Source organism: Papilio machaon, chromosome 15 (assembly GCF_912999745.1).
Source record: "Papilio machaon chromosome 15, ilPapMach1.1, whole genome shotgun sequence".
Lineage (NCBI taxonomy): Eukaryota > Metazoa > Arthropoda > Insecta > Lepidoptera > Papilionidae > Papilio > Papilio machaon.
The window spans coordinates 8,093,355-8,113,038 of record NC_060000.1 but is presented as its reverse complement, the minus strand read 5'-3'; the positions used below and the strand labels follow the sequence as shown (position 1 = coordinate 8,113,038).

General features: G+C 35.5%; 2 protein-coding genes across 5 annotated transcripts in view; one reads left to right on the top strand and one right to left on the bottom strand.

The window, feature by feature from the left end:
- The window catches only part of LOC106713242 (GTP-binding protein RHO1), a 46,473-nt gene that overhangs the window by 6,226 nt on the left and 20,563 nt on the right, over positions 1-19,684 (bottom strand). The window contains exon 1 of one of the 4 annotated variants that reach the window (XM_014505986.2): positions 8,212-8,239. The exons of 2 other annotated variants lie outside the window; for them this stretch is intronic. The gene's annotated coding sequence lies outside the window, so the exon portion shown is untranslated. Of the gene's footprint in view, positions 1-8,064; positions 8,146-8,211; positions 8,240-19,684 lie in introns of those variants that run through there. One more of the 4 variants, XM_045681148.1, reaches the window with a different exon arrangement.
- LOC106713240 (mitochondrial import receptor subunit TOM40 homolog) lies at positions 703-1,823 on the top strand. Its single transcript, XM_014505981.2, has one exon. It carries the CDS (start codon positions 795-797, stop codon positions 1,758-1,760), a length of 966 nt encoding a protein of 321 aa, XP_014361467.2. The 5' UTR covers positions 703-794; the 3' UTR covers positions 1,761-1,823.

Here is a 19,684-nt window from a genome sequence, read left to right as displayed (position 1 = left end):
GCACTTACGCTAGCAGTGAAAAGAGAATAACGATAAAAGGTTTAACTATCTAAATGTGAGAATTCCAAAATTAAATGTGCAATATCTGACCGATTTTCTGTATTGTAAGTCCTAATAGATATATATTTAATTCTGGCACGACTATGTTTTCTACCTATAGTTATAATTTGAACAAATAGTGTTTTAACAATTGAACAACGATTCAAAAATGTTCAGAGTTCATTACAATTAAAATTTCATCGCGTACAATGAGTGAGGCGATGCATACGACTAAGGGGAGGTGGAGAGGGGATTTAGATAGGTTTACTCTAATATGATTGCAACGTAGCGGAGTGCTGTCCCCGGAGTGTATCGCGATTGTTTACCAGCGACAGCAGCGCCCCACCGCGACGTGCCGCTCTGTCGTACAACAAACAAACATTCAACGAGGCGGCTTCTTTGCATGGAATTGGGACATGCGCTGATGCCGTTAAAATTTTAAGTCCCATGTCATCGACACCTTGTCAGAACTAACATTAAAGTAATATTTCTTAAAAATATAACTGCGATGTCATCGTCTAATTTCTATTGACATTTTTAATAAACTATTAGTAATATAATTTTATTATTGCATAAAATAATATGTAGAGCTAAAATGATGTTTAGTCTGTGTAAGACTGCGGCTGGCCGATAAGGTAAGGCCGGTAAGGCGCGACAGACAGTTGGCGACGTTAAAAATAACATGTGACAGCTCGCTGACGTCCGCTCCGCTCCGTACATCCACAATCACAAATAACAAAACTTTACATCTCACGATGGACTTTAGCGAGGACACTATCAAGGCGGAGGTGAGCAATTTCGTGTCCAGCCTGCAGCGGCTGCTGCCCAAGAGGAAAGACATTATCGTACTCGAGCCCGCGAAGACGAACCAGACGCGGCTGAGCGAGGTACACGCAGAGGCCAAGAGCGTCTTCCCCAAATGTTTCGTCGGCGCCAGGTTGGTCGTACTGCGGCAGGTACTAGACAAGGTGAAGCTGCTGCAAGAGTACAACTACGGCAAGACGCGGGAGACGTATCAGAGCTACAAACGATACCTCAACAAGGAGTCGGAGCCCAAGTTTGTCGGTGACGGGTTGGTGGTGGACGCGAGTGGATCCGCCACCGCCACGTACACGGAGCGCATGGACGGCGCTTGCACATTGCGCCTCACTTCCAGAATCCGCGACTTAGTGGCTTCCGAGACCGAGGTAGAGCTGGAGCGTGAGGGTGAACGCTCGATCACCTCCTTCATGTTCAAGATGAACGACATGGAGCCGAACACGCTGCGCACGGTGACGCAGTGGATGTACCAGCTGCGGCCCGAGCTCAGCGTGGGCACAGAGCTCAGCTTCAAGCCGCTCGCGTGCCCCGCGTTGCCGGAGCTGTCACTGAGCGCGCGATACCGCGGCCCCACCTACTGTGTGTCCTCGACAGTCACCAAGCTTGGATTCCAGGTATGTCTGTACAAGCGGCTGGCGGCAGACCTACAGCTGGCGGGTGTGCTGTGTGAGGGCCGAGCCGCTGCGCCGCTCACGGCCACGCTGGCCCTGCACAAGGCTTACGAGGGTTGCGAGCTGAAGATCTTCGTGGACAGCCAACGCTGCGGCGGGTTCACGGTGCAGAAGGAAGTGTGCTTGCGTGATGCGCAGGAGGAGGAGCGCGTTCTGAGGCTGGTGGGTAGCGTACTCCTCGACGGCCAGCGGCGGCTGCGGCTCGGCTTCGGATTCAACTTGAACTTTTAAATTTTTTGCAACGTACAATTTTGAAAAGAAATTTTTGTCATCGGATATAGGACGACGTAGGATGTAAAGTTTTTGTAGCTTTATTTTTTGTAAATAAGTATACATAATTTAGTTATTGTTTTATGTTAATCATTTGTCCTGTTTTATACGTTCATTAAATTTAGACTAATTTGTCGATATTTAATTTACCGATCGTGTTTATATTACTTATTTATATTGTAATTAAAGTTCCGAAGACGCAAGCGTTTGCCAATTATTATAGCTAAACGTTTTCTTTAGGTAATCCTGTACTTGTAAAGTGCGGAAGGCGAGCGCCGGGAATGGGAACACTTAAGTAATGGAATAGTTCCTATAAATGTGTGAATCTAATCTGAAAAAATATAAAACTGTGATCACTTTGTAGTCGCACGGCGTTCACGTTTGATATGAGTGTAGGGGTCGCGGAGGGGGGAGGGGAGGCAGGAGGCACGCAGGAGGTACTGCGGGCAGATTAGAGCTGTAACACGCCGCCGATGGAAACCTCGGCTCGGCAGGGTAATAATATGTTTTGTATGATGTTACTTTGTATCTCAGCCCAGTAAATGAAAAAAAAAACTGAATATGTGACTATTACTTCGGCTAATTTGTGATGTATTGTTATTATATATGGGTATGTGGGACGTGGGAGGGGGGGGGGCTGCCAGTAAACTTCAATATTAAAAAAGTTTCTGATCAAGTTTTGAAAACGAATGGGTTCGAGTTAAATGATCCGGGGACGGGTCACAGAACTTGTAGCGGCCGAGTTACGAATACAAACAATGTTCGTTTCATTGATTTTTTATCAGAACATTACTAATGTAAGTGTTTGACGTTCAGAAATCTGAACTCAGTGCTTAACGCAATTCTATTAAATAAAAACTACTCTAAATGTAAAGCATTGTTACTGTTCTATGTGAATATTTTTGTTCAAATAAAGCTAATGGAACTAATATTATAATATTTAGGAGCGTGTGCGATGAAATTACAAATAATCTGCGTATTTTATTGTTCTCATGGATTAGCCCAGTTCCAATAAGTCAGTAATGAAGGTTGTTAACACACAGGAACACACGTGTGCCGTGTGCCCCAGCACCATGCTCTGCTAATCTCACCCAAATAAACACGATCCCGCTTATTGTAAAGGATTTTTAACAAAATTTGCAAAAGGTTGTACTCGCAAAATGTCCCCAACACCCATAAACATGGACCGTTTCTGTAATACACTGTCGGAATTTAAATTCAAATTGACGTAAAGAGGATTTTATGGTAATTCCAATTTTCATGTGTTTGCCTGTTGGAGGAGTTAAAGGACCCGTGGAGTGAACCCACTGGAAAATACTATCACAAATTCGATTTTTTTCACTCTAAAAAAACAGTTTATTTTATAACTTTTTTTATAAGATTAAAACAAAATTTGAAGCATTTGAATCACTAATAAAATAAGTTTGATAATTTCGTTTTAATTTGTTTTTCGGATATCCTTGTTAAAAATAATCTTAATGTCGTTATATCAATAAATAATTCACAATTTTTAGTAAATGAATAGCAAAGTCACCTCTTAGAGTTAACCTTTTCGCTATTTCTATTCCACTTTACAAAAAAAAGACTTTATTACTTTAGAACTAAATTTTTATACTGTCCCTAAAGAGAAATAAAAAGGACGCTCGCTGAATTTATTTAAAAATTCTATCTTACGGACAAATTGGTGCGGCTTTGTCGCGGACTCTTCTGCAAATTATATTATAAAGTTATTCAATAGATGTCGCTGACTTACTCTAGAATAGTTTTAAACGTTTTAAAAGCTCTCTTTAAGTAAGCTTTCTTTTTAAAGATACAAAAGTATATAATTTTGTTTTTTTTTTTTTATTATTTTATTTTAGTTTATTTTATGTGTCTGCTGTGATGCATATACTCGTATGTAGTTTGAGGTCGGCTAGTATAAAGGGACTCGTATTTTGAAAATTTTGCTTCGCCTCAACACACACCTTAGATGAACAGGTCTAGTCTTCAAATATATTTCATTCTTATATATCAATCTCTGGAAAATCTTGTAATAGTTTATGCGAATTTTATAATGTTGAATGTAGCGCGAGGCTCAAGGTAGCGGAGGCGATATTACAACAGGACGTACAGAGAAATTAAAAAGTACACGTGGGTACGATTCAACAGAATTTAGATTCAGTTATAATTTCTTAATTTATAGAATAAAAAAGGTTACTTATGTACGGCTGTAGAGTTTTTACAAAAAGCTGGAGTGTACTTTCACTGAGCATGTTTGTTTGTATGTATCTAATATTAATATAATAACAAGTGACACTTTGTTTATTTGTCATAAAATTAAGTTAAACGTTTCTCTAACTACATCCTACATAATAATCTCATCTGAATTATGTATCAAGTATTAAGATCATTGTAAAGTTCACTCGACTGAACGCTAACTAATGCGCTTTCAGTTTTGTGTCGGTGCAACTTTAGTCAGAGGAAGTGCTCCATCTTTCTTGCGGCTAGTGCACAGATTATGTTGTGATCGGATAAGAACAGAGCACCGAACACGAGAGCCGTGGGACAAAAAGCGAGCGGCGAATGGACGCAGATCTGGACGCTAATGTTCACTGAACTGGTAACCTATGACATTATCGAAGCCGTCAGATGTTCCAAGGGTACCTTGAAGGATTTAACATGAAGCGTATTGATGTTCACTTCTCTGTGCAGACAGTATCAAAGATCAATTAATACCGAAAGTATTACTATAATTACTTTATATAAGAGGCGATTTTAAAATACATAAACGAGCTGTACAACACTATATTAAAGCACAAATACTTGGCAAAATTTTACATCGTACAGAGGCTGCTATTAAGAAACATTAAACTTGTGTGTATTTGGAGAGTTGTTGAGTTTTCAAATATTACCTAAGAAGCTTAACAAATACCGTCAGCACTTCAGTCATTAAAATTCACGCTCAGGCTGTTATTTGTGGAGCGGACGTATTCATTTGTGTGAAATATGAACAAAAGCACTTCATATTACTTAAACAACATAAACGTTATCATTTTAAGTTTAATTACATTAGCGTATAACTTGTGAATGTTTTACGCGTTAAATTTCAGCTTTTTTTTATAATTTTTAATAGCAAACATTTTATTTCAGCATTACTTTTTCTATCGCCTTGAATATTCACGAGCCATCTGACTATATATGTATATGTCTGAACTTACGGAGGGGCACATTAAAGTTGTACATATTGTTTGTGCGTACACATACTGAGCAGCGATCGATACATTAGACCAGGTCGCATCGTAATGCGACCTGGTCTAATGTATCGATCGCTGCTCAGTATGTATCATATTTTATGTAAAGAGGACGCTCACAATATTACTAATACAAGAAGTAATATGACATGATTAATGCCAATGACTATATTTTCTTGAATTTTTTTTGAAGAAAAAAATCAGATTAATGAAAGAATAGAATCCACAATAATCACACATTTGCACCTTTATTATGAACTAGCTTTTACCCGCGACTCCGTCCGCGCGGAATAAAAAAATAGAAAATGTCCGTTTCCTGGTTCTAAGCTACCTGCCCACCAATTTTCAGTCAAATCGATTCAGCCGTTCTTGAGTTATAAATAGTGTAACTAACAAGACTTTCTTTTATATATATATAGATAGATAGATAGATTAGTAAGGATAAGATTTACCTTAAAAGTATTTTAAACGGATTAAAAGATCATTCGATTTTTGTTATTATAATTAATAAGAAAAGTTTCGGTCGCTATTAAATTTCCATCAAGAATTGAATAAAAGATATTCAATGTTCGGGATGTTGAGGCACTTTGTAAGTATCTGAAACTTGACGTGTCTCGGCGCGGCCTCACAATGTTTACTCAACTTTGTTAGCGAAGCTTAATTTGATGGCTGTTCAATAACAAAGCTCGAATTAGGATAAAGTTAGCATCACACACTTCACCATACAAATACCTCAATACTCATGTGGTTATTAACTATATGCAGAGTAATTAATTTAAAGTTATATTGTAGACAACACAAAGCTAAATTAATATGTCCACGTAATTTATTTGACTATTTAGTGTTTTAATTCAACTCAGCTATGACCATAAACTACATTTAAAGCGCAAACTTTTGCAGCCGTCGCCATTTCATTTGTTGTGTGGTGCGCTACTCGTTCATATTACCTACAACTTTTCCGTTTCGCCACAAATTTATTGGCGCGGCATTTCAACTGCAACTATTTAATGTTTCAGCACAACTTGATGTTGTTAATTGTTGTTTATTTAATAAATTGCAACGACAATTACAATGTTCTAAACCATTCATTTTAAAACTTTGTAAAATTATGTAATGAAATAATTTTCGTGTTCCGTTCAATCTTCGCTAATGTATTTATAAAAGTTGTCGTATTAATTTTTTTCGTTTTTGGTTTTATTGTTAATGCCTATTTAAACGACACTGCTTTCTTGTACGTAACAAAGTAATAATTGAATACAATAAATTTCACACATAAACTACTTTTTACAAATGTAACCACATGTATGTAGTTATTTATAACTTCAATTTAATTGTTCGCAACAGACAAGAAACTTGCACCGTGTAAATGGACCTTTATACTTAGTATATGTTTATTATGTATGCAGGTTTCTATAACTTTCTCAGCAGGCAAATATTTAAACTTCTTGTATGTACTCAGAAGACCTTTTTTTATCATTTCCATTTGAAGTGTTTCGAGTGTTTTTTCCCATCATCGGTGACATTTGATCGTGGAAAATATTACTTGAAGTGTTTCCGAAAGAGACGCGGAGATATTCAATGTATTTATAGCTTATAAAGTAATCGAAATAAAATTATTTTTGGCATAGACAGATACACTTTCTGTGTATGGATCAGTTTTAAAACAGATATTGATAACGAGATAAATAAAAAATGGTAACATCTTAATACTCGTCTCTGTATGAAGCTCGGTTTAATGTAATTTATTTTATTTATTTCTGTAACATAGAGATACGCAGCAACCTACTGAGCGACGTGTAAGGGAGCCTCACAGAGTAAGTATCGCAAGCCGATGTCTACAAGCAATTACAGCCGCCATAATGCTTTCACGGTCCTTAAGCCGTATATAGCTGCGGACCGAACCATCATTGATACGGCAAGAAGTACACACCATTGAGAACCTTATGACGTTGGCAATAAGTACACATTTTGTCAGCGGAGAAAGTGATTGGAGTAACGTCCTATAATTGATGATCGACAGAGCAGTAGTTACAATGCATACCTCACAAATAGCAATTTCCTCTGAACCTTTTTGTCCGAATGAGCGAGCGAATGGGACTTGAGATACGAGCCACTGTTCAATTACTTTCATTGCTTCTATTCAAGATTGAAATAATATGGCTATTAATAAAAGTTGAGTGAGTCAAGATCAAATTACGTGAAATATCTCTTCTTATTGTATACAACAAAGAATCATTATATAGTAATAACATTTATAGCTAGTACAAGTAAATTCCTAATCCACATTTAATAATGTTAAAATTATGTCTCAATTAATCTATTTCATTACTAAATACGGAGTGTCTGTATGTAATATCGAAAAAGGAAATCATATTTTGCAAACAATACGTATTTGCGTTATTTTTTAAATTTCTGTTGTAATGACTGGACAGATTTTGATGTGAATTTGATGATGCATGCGGGCAAAAGTTTTAACCTAAGAAATAATAAAAAGTGACGTAATACACATAATAACATCTTATTAAGCTAAACAATAATAACCACAACAAATTCGGTTAATGTTTAGGTATAACTAAATTGCAAGCCGCGGGGCATCCGATAGCCGCTCTCCGCCGCCGACCCCGATACTCGATATAATTTCAAACTTGCAGACGAACTTGCCCTAAACTGCTACTGACCCGTACGCCCCGCCGCCGCCGCCGCCGCCCTCACAGAATGTTTCCACTTAACTTCATTAGGCGTTAATTCAATAGTCGAATGGTAGCGCTATTATCAGAAACAGTTACTGTACAAACAAAACTTTATTTTCAATCAAAGTTTAACAAAGTCTTAACTAACAACGTTCCTACTCTTGACTTACAAAAGCGGGGAGCGGCGAGCGACGTCACTAACATGGAAAGTGGATTCTATTAATCGAAGTAACTCTCTTAAAATATTTTAGTTTTTCATTTAATTTATATAAGTATTCCCTTAAATAAGCAGGACCGACAAGTCCATAACAAACAAAATATACAAAATGGCAGATTTGAACTTACAACTGTAGTTCTTGCGATGCGTGAAACTTTTGCACTTTAAAAGATAAGTTGCTTGATTAACTTCTCAATAAATATTCAAATTGAAACAACAACTGGATCAAGAATTATTTGGTTGAGAATATTATAATGTGTATTGCTAAACAATACAAACGCCTGCAGTTCACTGCACCATCACGGAGATATGTACCTGGAACAAAGGGAAATTGAAATTACATTCAAATGTTCTAATTTACATTTATATGTGAACTAGAGTTTTATTTGCAAATGTATATCACTCGTTATAGTAAGTTATTGTTCTCAATAATGCTTCATAGATGGAAATACAAACTGTGCACTGATTTACATTTGCTAGGAAAACGGTGGCAAGCAAGGTATCCATTGTTGAGTGAACTTTGAACGTTTTCGAATAATACTAAATAAAAGCTATACAAATGATTTTAGGCAGCATTAATATACTGTTAAGCTATTAATTTTTCTGTTGTATGTAAACGGCATTCAATTTTTTTTTAATTAATTTAAAACGAAATCAAGCGAAAATTGGGTTCAGTATTGAATAAATTGCAAGCGAATTTGTTTGATTGTACAAACATATTGTAGAGGCAATTATAATGCACACAGATTAAATAGTTATACAATATATGAAACGAAATACACGCTGTAGCAATTTTACTCTTTGTTCTTCGTATTAAAATAGCAAACAGTTAATATAAGTATTGTGATTTGCAAATGATACAATGAAGTCGCAACAAACAGTTCCGCAATTTACTACATTTTCAGTAATAATTCATAATAACTCCAAGGGTATAATATTATTATCCTCTGTGTATTCTAACAATGAATACTACTGATGACGGTCATACAATTTTCCGACGGAACATTTATCCAACGCAATTGAAACAAGTCACAAAGTTTACTGCGCCTCGGCTACTCCTCGTCTCTTCTCCTGTCGGCAGATCGCCGTTGAACACGAATAATAATGCTCGCGAAATATTTAACGGAGCCTATTTTCATCGCGCAAAGTAATTCCGTGTGAGATTTATTGCCAAAATTTTGGTCTCGAGAGCTCCGCTGTTTTGTAAAGAAACCGAATTGTATGGACCAACTTTTTAATACCCCCGCATAAATCAAGAGATGAAAAGCTGTAATTGAAATAAGAATCAGATACTTTTATGGTTATCGTATCTTGGATTGCTATCCAATTATAAGCAACGTGCATTGAGATTCAATTCTCAGGAGAAATATCTGCATCTCATTTTCCCATTAGAGTGTATATAACAGGGTGATATTTATCAGCCGTCAATTAATTTAATAATATTAATTATCATTACATACTTAGTGCTTCGCTACGTAATTTGATATAAAATGTGGGCTGAAACAATACCATCTCTTTTCGTACCATTGTAGCCGTTACATTTTTTTTTTCACTAACAACACTCAGTGATTATTTTTAATAAATATCAACTCTATAGTTTTTTTTTTACCGTAAGATATAAAGTTTATAAGAGTTAACGTGATAGTTAATAAAACCACGTCTCTGTGACACGTTGTATGTACCTTGGTCCTCGGGGCGGCGCTAGCGGCGCAGCGAGTCTCTCTCCAATGACGACGTGATGAACTGACTTAAAATGAACTTTGGCAATTTTCACGGATGTTAATACCTTCTTTGAATTAACAATAGTTCTTTATATATTTCATAAAATGCAGCCCTTTCGATAAATAACGTTAATTTCATGTCAAACAAATTTTAGTACAATCTCTTATAGATAAATATTTAGTGTAATGTACTCGTATCTCAACTATTGACCATATATGTAATATTTATTGGTTATATAAAGCGTTGGAAGTGTTCCAACGGAACACAATTTGCTCCACGACATGTGAACCGATATTTTGCAGTTGAGCCACACTCGTACATAACACGTCAATAGCTTTATGCTTTCACGTTTTCTTTACGTGTATCAACTTCAAAACTCATAAACTTTGACCTAACGTGAACTGCTTATTATTCGAGCAATGATGTACGTAAACAAAATTATTTCTACTTAAACGTGAGTTAAGCCATTCTTAATTATTTTTTAAATGTATCGCACTAAAGTTTAAATAATTTAATTGTCAAAATACCATTAAAATAAAAACCATGTCTTCAATACAATATAGTACGACCGAGTGGATTATGTTGAATTATACGATACCGTTTGAAAATTGTCCTCTTTCTAACAAAATTTATATTTAGCAAATTTTGTACACTGGATAAGCGTTCTCAAAGGCAAGCAATGGGATCTCTGAACATGTCAAATCGTATGTATTATGCATTCCAGCCGCGACGTCGATAAAATGCGACGATCGAATCAGCTCAGGCTTCCAGCTAAAAGCTCACAAAGACCGAGCTTCAATCGCATTGCATGTCGTTTTGATTTTTATCTCTCTAAAGCTGTACCTTGTTACCTCTAAATGCTTGAGCGTCAATAGCCTGATAGCTTAGCTTCAGTACCGTTTAAAGGGTGAATCATCAGCTCGCATCAGGTCAATGACAAATAATAATTATTCACGTAACACTCGCTGAGAGACAGTACCTTCTGAGACTAGAAGAAGAAACAAAATCCAATATTCAGCGATTGAATTAGACATTCCTTCTACATAATTAAAAAGTAATCACCGGAATATAATGGGATGACAATTAATCATTAGGAAAAGCTTCTAGTTGATAAAAGCATTTTGAATGTTGGTAGAATATTAGTTAAATTTTAACATAAAAGTATTGGCAGATTCAACTTTGTGTTTTATGAAATTTTTGTTTAGGGACACGCAGTAAATAGAAGAGGGTTCGTTTTATAGGCTGGTCACAAGTTAAGCAGTTTGTCGGCTTCTTGTTTAATAAAATAAAGATGTTTGTCAAAGCATCGTGTCTGGACACTGATTTAATATAGAGACTTATATTACTTGTTTACTTGCGAGATTTCGATGTTTATTGAATCCACCGACTCGTTATTATTATGTCCGCGACCTCTTCATTGTAGAATTTAAAAAAAAAAACCCTGAACAAACTCGGGCTTGCAGACAGATAAAAATAGTATTTTTGTTATAAGCAAAGCAAATTATTATGTTCTTAATCTTTTTACCTAAATCTACTATCTCTATGTAATATAACGGAATTAAGTTAATACAGCCTTCATTATTACAATACATATATCTTATCGAATGCTTACCTTCACTAGTTTCAAGTTTCAATGACAAAGAATTGTATCAAAATGTGTTGTCATATAAAAACATATTTTATTTTCATTTTTCTCTCAACTCCCACATTGTACATAATCCAGTCTACGCTCTGAGAGAATCAATTTACTTATAATGTTGTCTGATATCTTATAGAGTAATATTAATAATGGAAGATGAACTGAATGTTTATATTCTCTCGACTTTTATGTTTTCAAATATGATTTTGACTTCAATGAAATGTATGTTTATACATGCGAGTGATAATTTTTCTGACAGTGTATTAACATGCAAAATATGTTGTTGCATTGGTTTTTTCATATTGACTTTTTTTTTTAATTTAATAATATATCATCATAGTTTGATATCAGTAATATTACAGCTTAATACCAATTAAATACGATACGAAGCATGTGTTATATAAAATTAAAACAGATCCATATATATATGTAAGGAACAGAATTACAGTTCAGTAAGACTTGGAACATTGTAAGTAGCGCCAGCTCACAGAATGTAACACGTATACGAGTAACACTGAGCTGAGTGTTACAACTATTGCAATGACCACAATCCTTGAGGCGGAGATATCGCACAATGTCTGTGAGTTCCGAATCATTGAAATATCTTTGTACAGAAATTTATATGTTTCCATTGATGAATTTGTAGAGTAACATGAAAAGCGTAGAAAATTACCACATTTTAATATAACGATTATTGGAAATTAAAAGCTATAATAGATTTAATTGCATTAAAGTTAACGTAATCTTTATGAAGAACAACACAATTATACAAAATTGTGTACTTTATATAATCTGATACACTTTTATGTTTAATATATTTTCATGGGAACAATAACTCGATATCCCTCGGGAGCGAAATGTCGAACAGGCTCGTTAAACAAAGCCTCAGTACGTAACTAAATAAAGGTTTGGCGCATATACGTAAGTGTGTATCGTAAAAGCTAAGTCAGTTCAGTGAAGCCGCGATAGGCTCGAGGAGATGTATATGATGTATAGCTACAATAAAAGTGATAATAAAATGAAGCTAAGCGAGAAACAATGCCGCTTACATCCGACTTCCGATTCATAAATTTTGTGTGTTGGCGGCGCTGTGCAATGTTGCGACAACGAGACGACTTCGAAGTTACGTTCATGTGTTCGGTTGAATGCATCTGAAGATATAAAGAATGTTCCAAGGCGTTGGGAGATACGTTATAGTTAAGACTAATTAGCCTTTATTTTGTTGTGATTATTGATAATGCAGCAATTATTTTCTACGTTTTAAGTCTTAAAAAGTTTCAAAAGGGTAGGAAAATGTGTTGTAGCTTTATTTTGTATGACAGAGCGTCGTATGAGCGATACCTAGCGGTCATTAATTACTTGCTAAGTTATCAGTTAAACGAGTGCTTAATGCGGCGTGTAGAGATGCGAGCTCGTCCCAGGGTTCTCGAGTTGCGCGCGGCGGAGGTCGCTTTTCCTATTTCAATGGTTCGCTAATAAAATTAGTCTGTTAAGAACTTGTTAATTTTCAAATTAAAATAGCTCTTAGCTACCTTAATATAATGACGCACAGCTACAGAAAGTTATAAGTAATGAAAATAAGTGGTATTTTGAATACTCTAATTGCAACCGTGAGAAAAAGAGGTCCTAGTGTGGCGGAATAGTGGCAGCAGTAGGGCCCTCGTAAAAGTTCCTTTTCGAAGCAGTTCACAGCGTTCGCAGTTACAGCTGCATCTTCGTTAGGTCAGAAGCCTCGACACCGACTCCTTTGTACCCGCTTTCTATTTGAATAAAAAACTTTTCTTAAGACAACAAAGCGAATTGGGACCTTAGTATTAAGGTATGTTTTATAATATAATAAATTATCTGTTTGGGCCATGAAAAATATATTGAAGTAGATATGCACGTTTTACTGTGACGTATCATACGTGACATATATTAAATGCGCTCATTTTTTAAAACAGTCTATTCACAAACTTTGACGATGCGCTCGCATTCTTTACATGTCTGTAGAACAATCTGGAGCGCAGCGATTACAATGTGTGACATGAGACATTATCGCAGCAGCCACTGGGTACCATCGCATCGCTTGCAGTGTAGCACATTCTCATAAATTGGGAGAATTCATTGTCTATACTGCTACTTATTACGTTTGTAATTAATAGTAATGTATTATAAGTTTAATATTTTCATCAAGCGATGTGAAGTCTTAGCGTTGATAATATTTGAAGAGAACATTTTCGCCGGATTGCGCTGCGAGCGCGAAGCAGGATCCCGCGACCGCTCACAGACTTAAACTCTTTAATTAAACACGAGATCTGATAAACTTCGCCTTTTGTTAGATACAGTATTACAACTGAGCATCTTCTTTGTATTATTTGTTAAATGCTTTAGTTTGAATAGTTAGCCAGATAATATATTTACATACAAACACTATTGTATTTAATTTAATTTATATTTGTTTTTCCTTTGTATATATCCTATAACCCACCACAATAAAATGAATGCAACAATATTAAAAAGAAAATGTCTACCATTTAAAATGGGGTCTTGTAGATTTAAAAGATAAAGAATGTAGACTATAAAGAAGCGCATAGCGCAAGTGAATACCGGTGTACTAGTTCATTTAAATACGTATTTTTCTGAACAAAGCTCAGCGTCGCCTGACAGCGAAGCGCTGGCTCCGTGCGGGTTCCGTGAGAGCTTCGTGCGGAGGAAATAAATCATTTTGTCTTTATCACGGATCACTATCTGAGCGCGGGCTCCGGTAACTAGAGCTTATGTACCTGACGGCTGAGCTTTCGCGGAAGCAAGATTTGGCGCCAGGGGTGTCAAACATTTTTGTATAAAAGTTAGAGTGTAAATAAGTGCTTTTGCACTCTTGAATTCGAGGCCGCCACAACACTAATTGGCCAAATGCCGAGGGAGGGGAGGGACTTTTCCGCTCAAGAGATCTATCCGTGTCAACAAGCCAATGCAATATCAATGAAAAGAATGTGAAGGCAGCAGCTCGTTAAGATATCTTTTGCCATGACATGATACTTCAACGACAATATAGAAGCTGAAAAGATAAAGTAATGAATCGATTCTACTAAATTCACACCATAAATAGTAAGTAGACATTGTTTGCATGTACTAGCTAGTAATAATAAGTTTGCAAAGTATTTTTATTCAACAAATTGCATAGCGCTTGAGGTAGTTGCAGTAAGTGGTCGCACACCGCACAAGTTGGCTTCCTGTAACTACGGATTTCACTTAGCCTCATTACTGATGCAAAGACGTTGCATTGCATTTTAACGTTTACATATTCTTGAAGAAAATTGTAATTCCTTTATCCATTTTTAAAATAGCATTAACAGCGATAGAAATATATTGTTAATATGCAAGTTGAATATTTTTCGGTATATTTTTTTTTTACTTCAAATACAGTCAGTAAAAAATCAACACTTAGGACTTACTCATACAAAGACAATTAGGGAATAAATCGTTAATAAGCACATTTAAGTATAAATTCATAATTACTACACGAAAGCTATTTCTCTTATAAAACAAAAAAGAAATACCGCAATATTCTAAGCATTTTCTTTTGTAATATATTTCATTCATTTTTTTATAAAATTAGAGGTATAAAGTGTGCTCCTACATTACGAGGGAAGTTATTATTTTTTGAAATAAGAGTTAACCGCGCTACTTAACCTGAATTATAATGGAAAAACCCTTTCCAACTCGGCGAGAAAAATATGTTAATATCTTGAGTAAAAATAAAAGGAATGAAAGCATAAAGTTAGACGAAGATCGACACGCCTTTGTAAATCACCAGACTACTTTTAGCTTTTTATATTTTTCTCATTGTTAATATTGTTTCTGTTAGGAATGGCCTTCTTGCAATATTTTAATAGTACTCACAGTTCGGTAGTTTACAGTGATATTGTGTAACATTTGAGGGAATTGTTATTAGTGTCAGCAATTCATTTAACTGTCGGAACTATTGCCGGCGACGACATCGCACGATAAAGTGCCAATAAAAGCTGTAGTAAAAGAGAGCAGTCGCTATCACTTTAATGTCATGCCTTCCGATTCATAAAGCTTACCTTATCCCTATACTGTCCAATTACTTATTGATTTGTTGCTTAAGTTCCGTTTAATTCAAATTTTATATGATTACGAGGAAGGTAGAGAACATTAGTTAATTCTAATATTGGTACGTGATAAGCCCGTACCAATAAAAAAAAGCTCGACGATTTAATTTCCATAATGAAGTTGTTCGTATTCGAAAAATGTCGCATAAAGCTCTAGTATCGTTAAGTTGGTCCTATAATTACATCAATAAGCATTTAAAGCTGCGAGACCCCCCCCCCCCTCCTATTTGACAATTTAGATTTCTCGCTGCGTCTGTAATTGCTGTTCCAATTACTAACGATCTAATTGATGCAAATTTATCTTAGGCATATAATGGCCGCCGTTTCGGTGAAATTAAATAAAAAAAATATTATAAATTTGCAGATCTCATTTAATAAAGTATAAAGTATTCCCTACAGTATGATTGTCAAGAAGTTGTCGCTGTTGAAAACTGCAGATTTATTTTGTAAGTTGTGAGTTGAATTTAGAACAATACGAGTACATTGTAAGATATTACGTAGGTAGTGTGAACAGAGCACAAACAATATGCTTATAATATTAAATATATCTTATCTTAATAGTTTTGCGTTTGTCATTAGCTAACTGCAGGGTCGTTAAGCATACATAATTGTGTGCTAACCAATTTGCTGCATACATAGAGCACTAATCATGTTTGCATTGTGTCACGACTCATTACCTCCGCAGCCGCAGCCTCGTTCACTAGATAACATATCCACGCTGTACTTTTACTTATTATTTATTCAAATATTCATTGATACAATTATTGTAAGTAAAATTAGATAGATCTTATAATGATAAACACCTAATATTTAAAACATTCCAAGAAAACTGTCGTGAATTGGCCTCACTTCAATCCAGCGGCAGTTGGTGCCGGTGGTAAGAACTAAACTCTTATCAGTACCTATAATTCATTTGTGAAATAGAAATACTAACCAGATATTTTCTTATGATATAAAAAAATCCAGATATTTTCTGCTGTGTCATCTATGTATATTGTGATCACATCAATGACTCGCAAACACATAACAAAGCGGAAATACCTAGTACAAACTGGAACATAAATACATAGAGTAAGTACTTCAACGGTATGCAATTAGTGTTGTAGAGAATGTAGAGTAAAAACCATCGCTTTTTATCCAGAGCTCGTCTTACGGTACAATTCCTGTTTCACATCCGCACCAAACTGCGCCATACTTACGGAGAAAGTTATAGCCGCACAGTCGGACAACAATCGGTCTCTCTATAGCATACAGCGTGGGATACATTGAGTGTAAGTTAACGACAGTAAAGCACAGTTCTGTCATTGTACTGCTGTGCAAATAAGGGTGCAGCTTTGATTTGTGTGACATAAATATGACAGACGTAATTACCAATCAGATCGATATGTTATAAATTATGACACACTGTATCTACAATCTTACTCTAACTAATATTATAAATGCAAATGTTTGGATGGATGGATTGATGGATGGATGTTTGTTTGAAGGTATCTTCGGAACGGCTGAACCGATCTTGATGTAATTTGGCACAGATGTAGAACATAGTCTGAAAGAACACATAGGCTACTTATTAAGTTTTTTTTAATGCTGCGTGGATGGAGTCACGGGCGACAGCTAGTAGGTATATGAAGGTAGATATATTCTGATCGACTACAAGAAATATAGAACGTATATATGTTCGGTGTGGGCGCGAGAATTCTTATTTTCTTATTTCGCTTTGGTAACTGCGGTATATACGAGTACAATGATTTTATTTAAAGAACACAAAATTATTTACTCGTCCGACCTTTATAAAGCAAAAACTACTATTTATCTTACCGATAATGGTTTAGATTATGTCATTAATAGCTATCGCCTGCAACTCCGTCTGCGCGGAATTAAAAAAAATGTATTAGTAGGCTATGTGTTTTTCCAAACTATGTTCTATATCCATGTCAAATTTCATCCAGATCCGTTCAGTCGTACTGGAGATACCTTTGAACAAACATCCATCCATCAGTTTTTTTATTCTAGTTACACCAACGAAATAAACAATGTCTTTAAACGAATGGAAGAATTCTTGTTATATATAAGTTTATAAAACGTAATCTAACAACAACATGTACCAAAATATATTTTTACCTTTACGTAAAAACTTGATGGATGATGTCCTGAGCGAGGTCGTCGCGACGCCGACGCAAGCGCCCTCTGTCGATACATTTCGCTCGAGAAGCAATTTCTCAAGCAACGACCAGATCTATGAATTTCGCCTGAGCGCCGAAGATAAAGCCAATTTTCTGAGATTGTTTATTTTACATGTATTGAATTTTACTTGTCGAAGCTTTTACTTACAGAACAAATAATAAAAGTATTGCTGCTCTGTACTTTTTATAAGATTAATTTTTTGTACATATTCAATTCTTTTTAACAAATTAAATGTTATGTTCAATAGATACGTTCAAGAATACGTTCAATTTATGAGATGAGGGCAATGTGTCTTGATGTCCAAACAATGAGAATTTATTTTTAGTACAAGTAAATAGGATCCAATACGAGATCCTGTTAAAATAAACTTCGTATGTGCACAGATAATATAATACTTCTCAGCATATAATAGCTCCGCATAATTCAGCATTTAATTCTCATACAATAGCTCCGAAGTATGAAAACTATAACTGAATTTGTTTTCCAGTAAGTCGGAAACTATAATGAATCCAATCGTTTAAAATTAGTCATTCCCAAAATTAAAGTTTTAGTAAGTTTATAGATATTTTATTCTAGTAAAACTTCAGTATGAGCGAAGGAATTTGTGAATGTACACTTCACAAATTCCTTCGTTACAAAATTCTACGCAAAGCGGCTACCGAAAATTACCTATTAGTAATTCGAAGTTCGAAACTTGGTAAGTTTCTGAAACAACTTGTATTTTACACGTTCCCGGAAAATTTTCTGAGCACTTTGCTGTTTAAATATGAAGTTTTAAAACGAAGTCACCAAAAATGTTCCTCGTGGAAAGGTTAAATGCCTAGGACGTGACTTGTGACGTGCGGCTTCGCTGATGACATTCAACAAGGAAAAATATAAAAGTTTTGTCACAAAAGATCTAAGTACACACTTCATATGCCTCGTCACGTTATATCAATAAAGTTAGTCTACGTCACGTGTAATCGAAATAATATTGTTGCATTTTTTTATAAAGATAAACATATTAAGTACTTCAGATGTGTAAAGAAGTCGTTTTACCGGATTTACGAACATTTTGATAAATAGAGACTTATTTATAACAAACGAAAGAAAAAAGTTTCCATACAAAGAAAGTTAGTTGATAGATACGTCGTCGGCTGGGGAAGGGTAGGTGGTGCGGAGTGAAGGGTACGGAGTGCGGGGGACGAGACAGCGCCAAGGAAAGTGACAGTCCCCTAAGTGACATTAAATCATCGTATTCAAGTTCGGCGGAGCACATCAAACGAAATATTTCTTTCTTCTATTAACTTACGATTTTCTTTTTCTATCATTGTGTACGAGAAGATTTTTTTGCTGCACGTTTTATAAAATAAAACGAAAAGAAATAAAATCTAATTTGGATTTGGTCTAGACGCTAGTAAGCAGTAGTTTTGCATAACTAAACTTCATATATGTTGATTGAAGGTATAGAAAGTGGAGTGAATTTAGTTTAACCAGAATATACATCATAAAGTTTTTAAAGTTTTTGTGACGAACAAAGGTTTTATTTTTTCTAACTTATATGTGTAAATATGGCTTTGGTGTAATATTTTTCATACACTTGTTGCCATATTGTTAGGTCGTCCACAGTTACCGGTGTTGGGCGCGGCGGTGGCGGTAGCGGGGGCGGCGGGGCGCTGTCACACGACCTACTTTTGTTTTCCTTTGTCTCGGTGTAAACGTATTGGAGGCCTCTAATATAAGCTAAGCGACGTATTGATAGCTTTATGAAGGTATTTATCTGCAATATCACATCCGATAAACATGACCAGAATACTGTATCGTGTAAACCTTTAAATATGTTCCATGTTTTTTTTTGTAGAAATATTTTGAAAAGGAAAAGCGAACTTTTTATAATCTCGTCTGGGATGAGAAATACTTTTAATAAAAAGTAAAGTTTTAATTTGGAATCTTTGGTAGAAGTAGCAATATGTACAAATTGCGTGTATAAATCGCTTCATTCGCTGCCCGCCCCCGCCCCCTTCCGTCTACCCTACAATATATTGCCCCAGAGAATTGATACAAATCTACTAGTTAATTGCGAAGGACGTTCTGCAACAATATTAA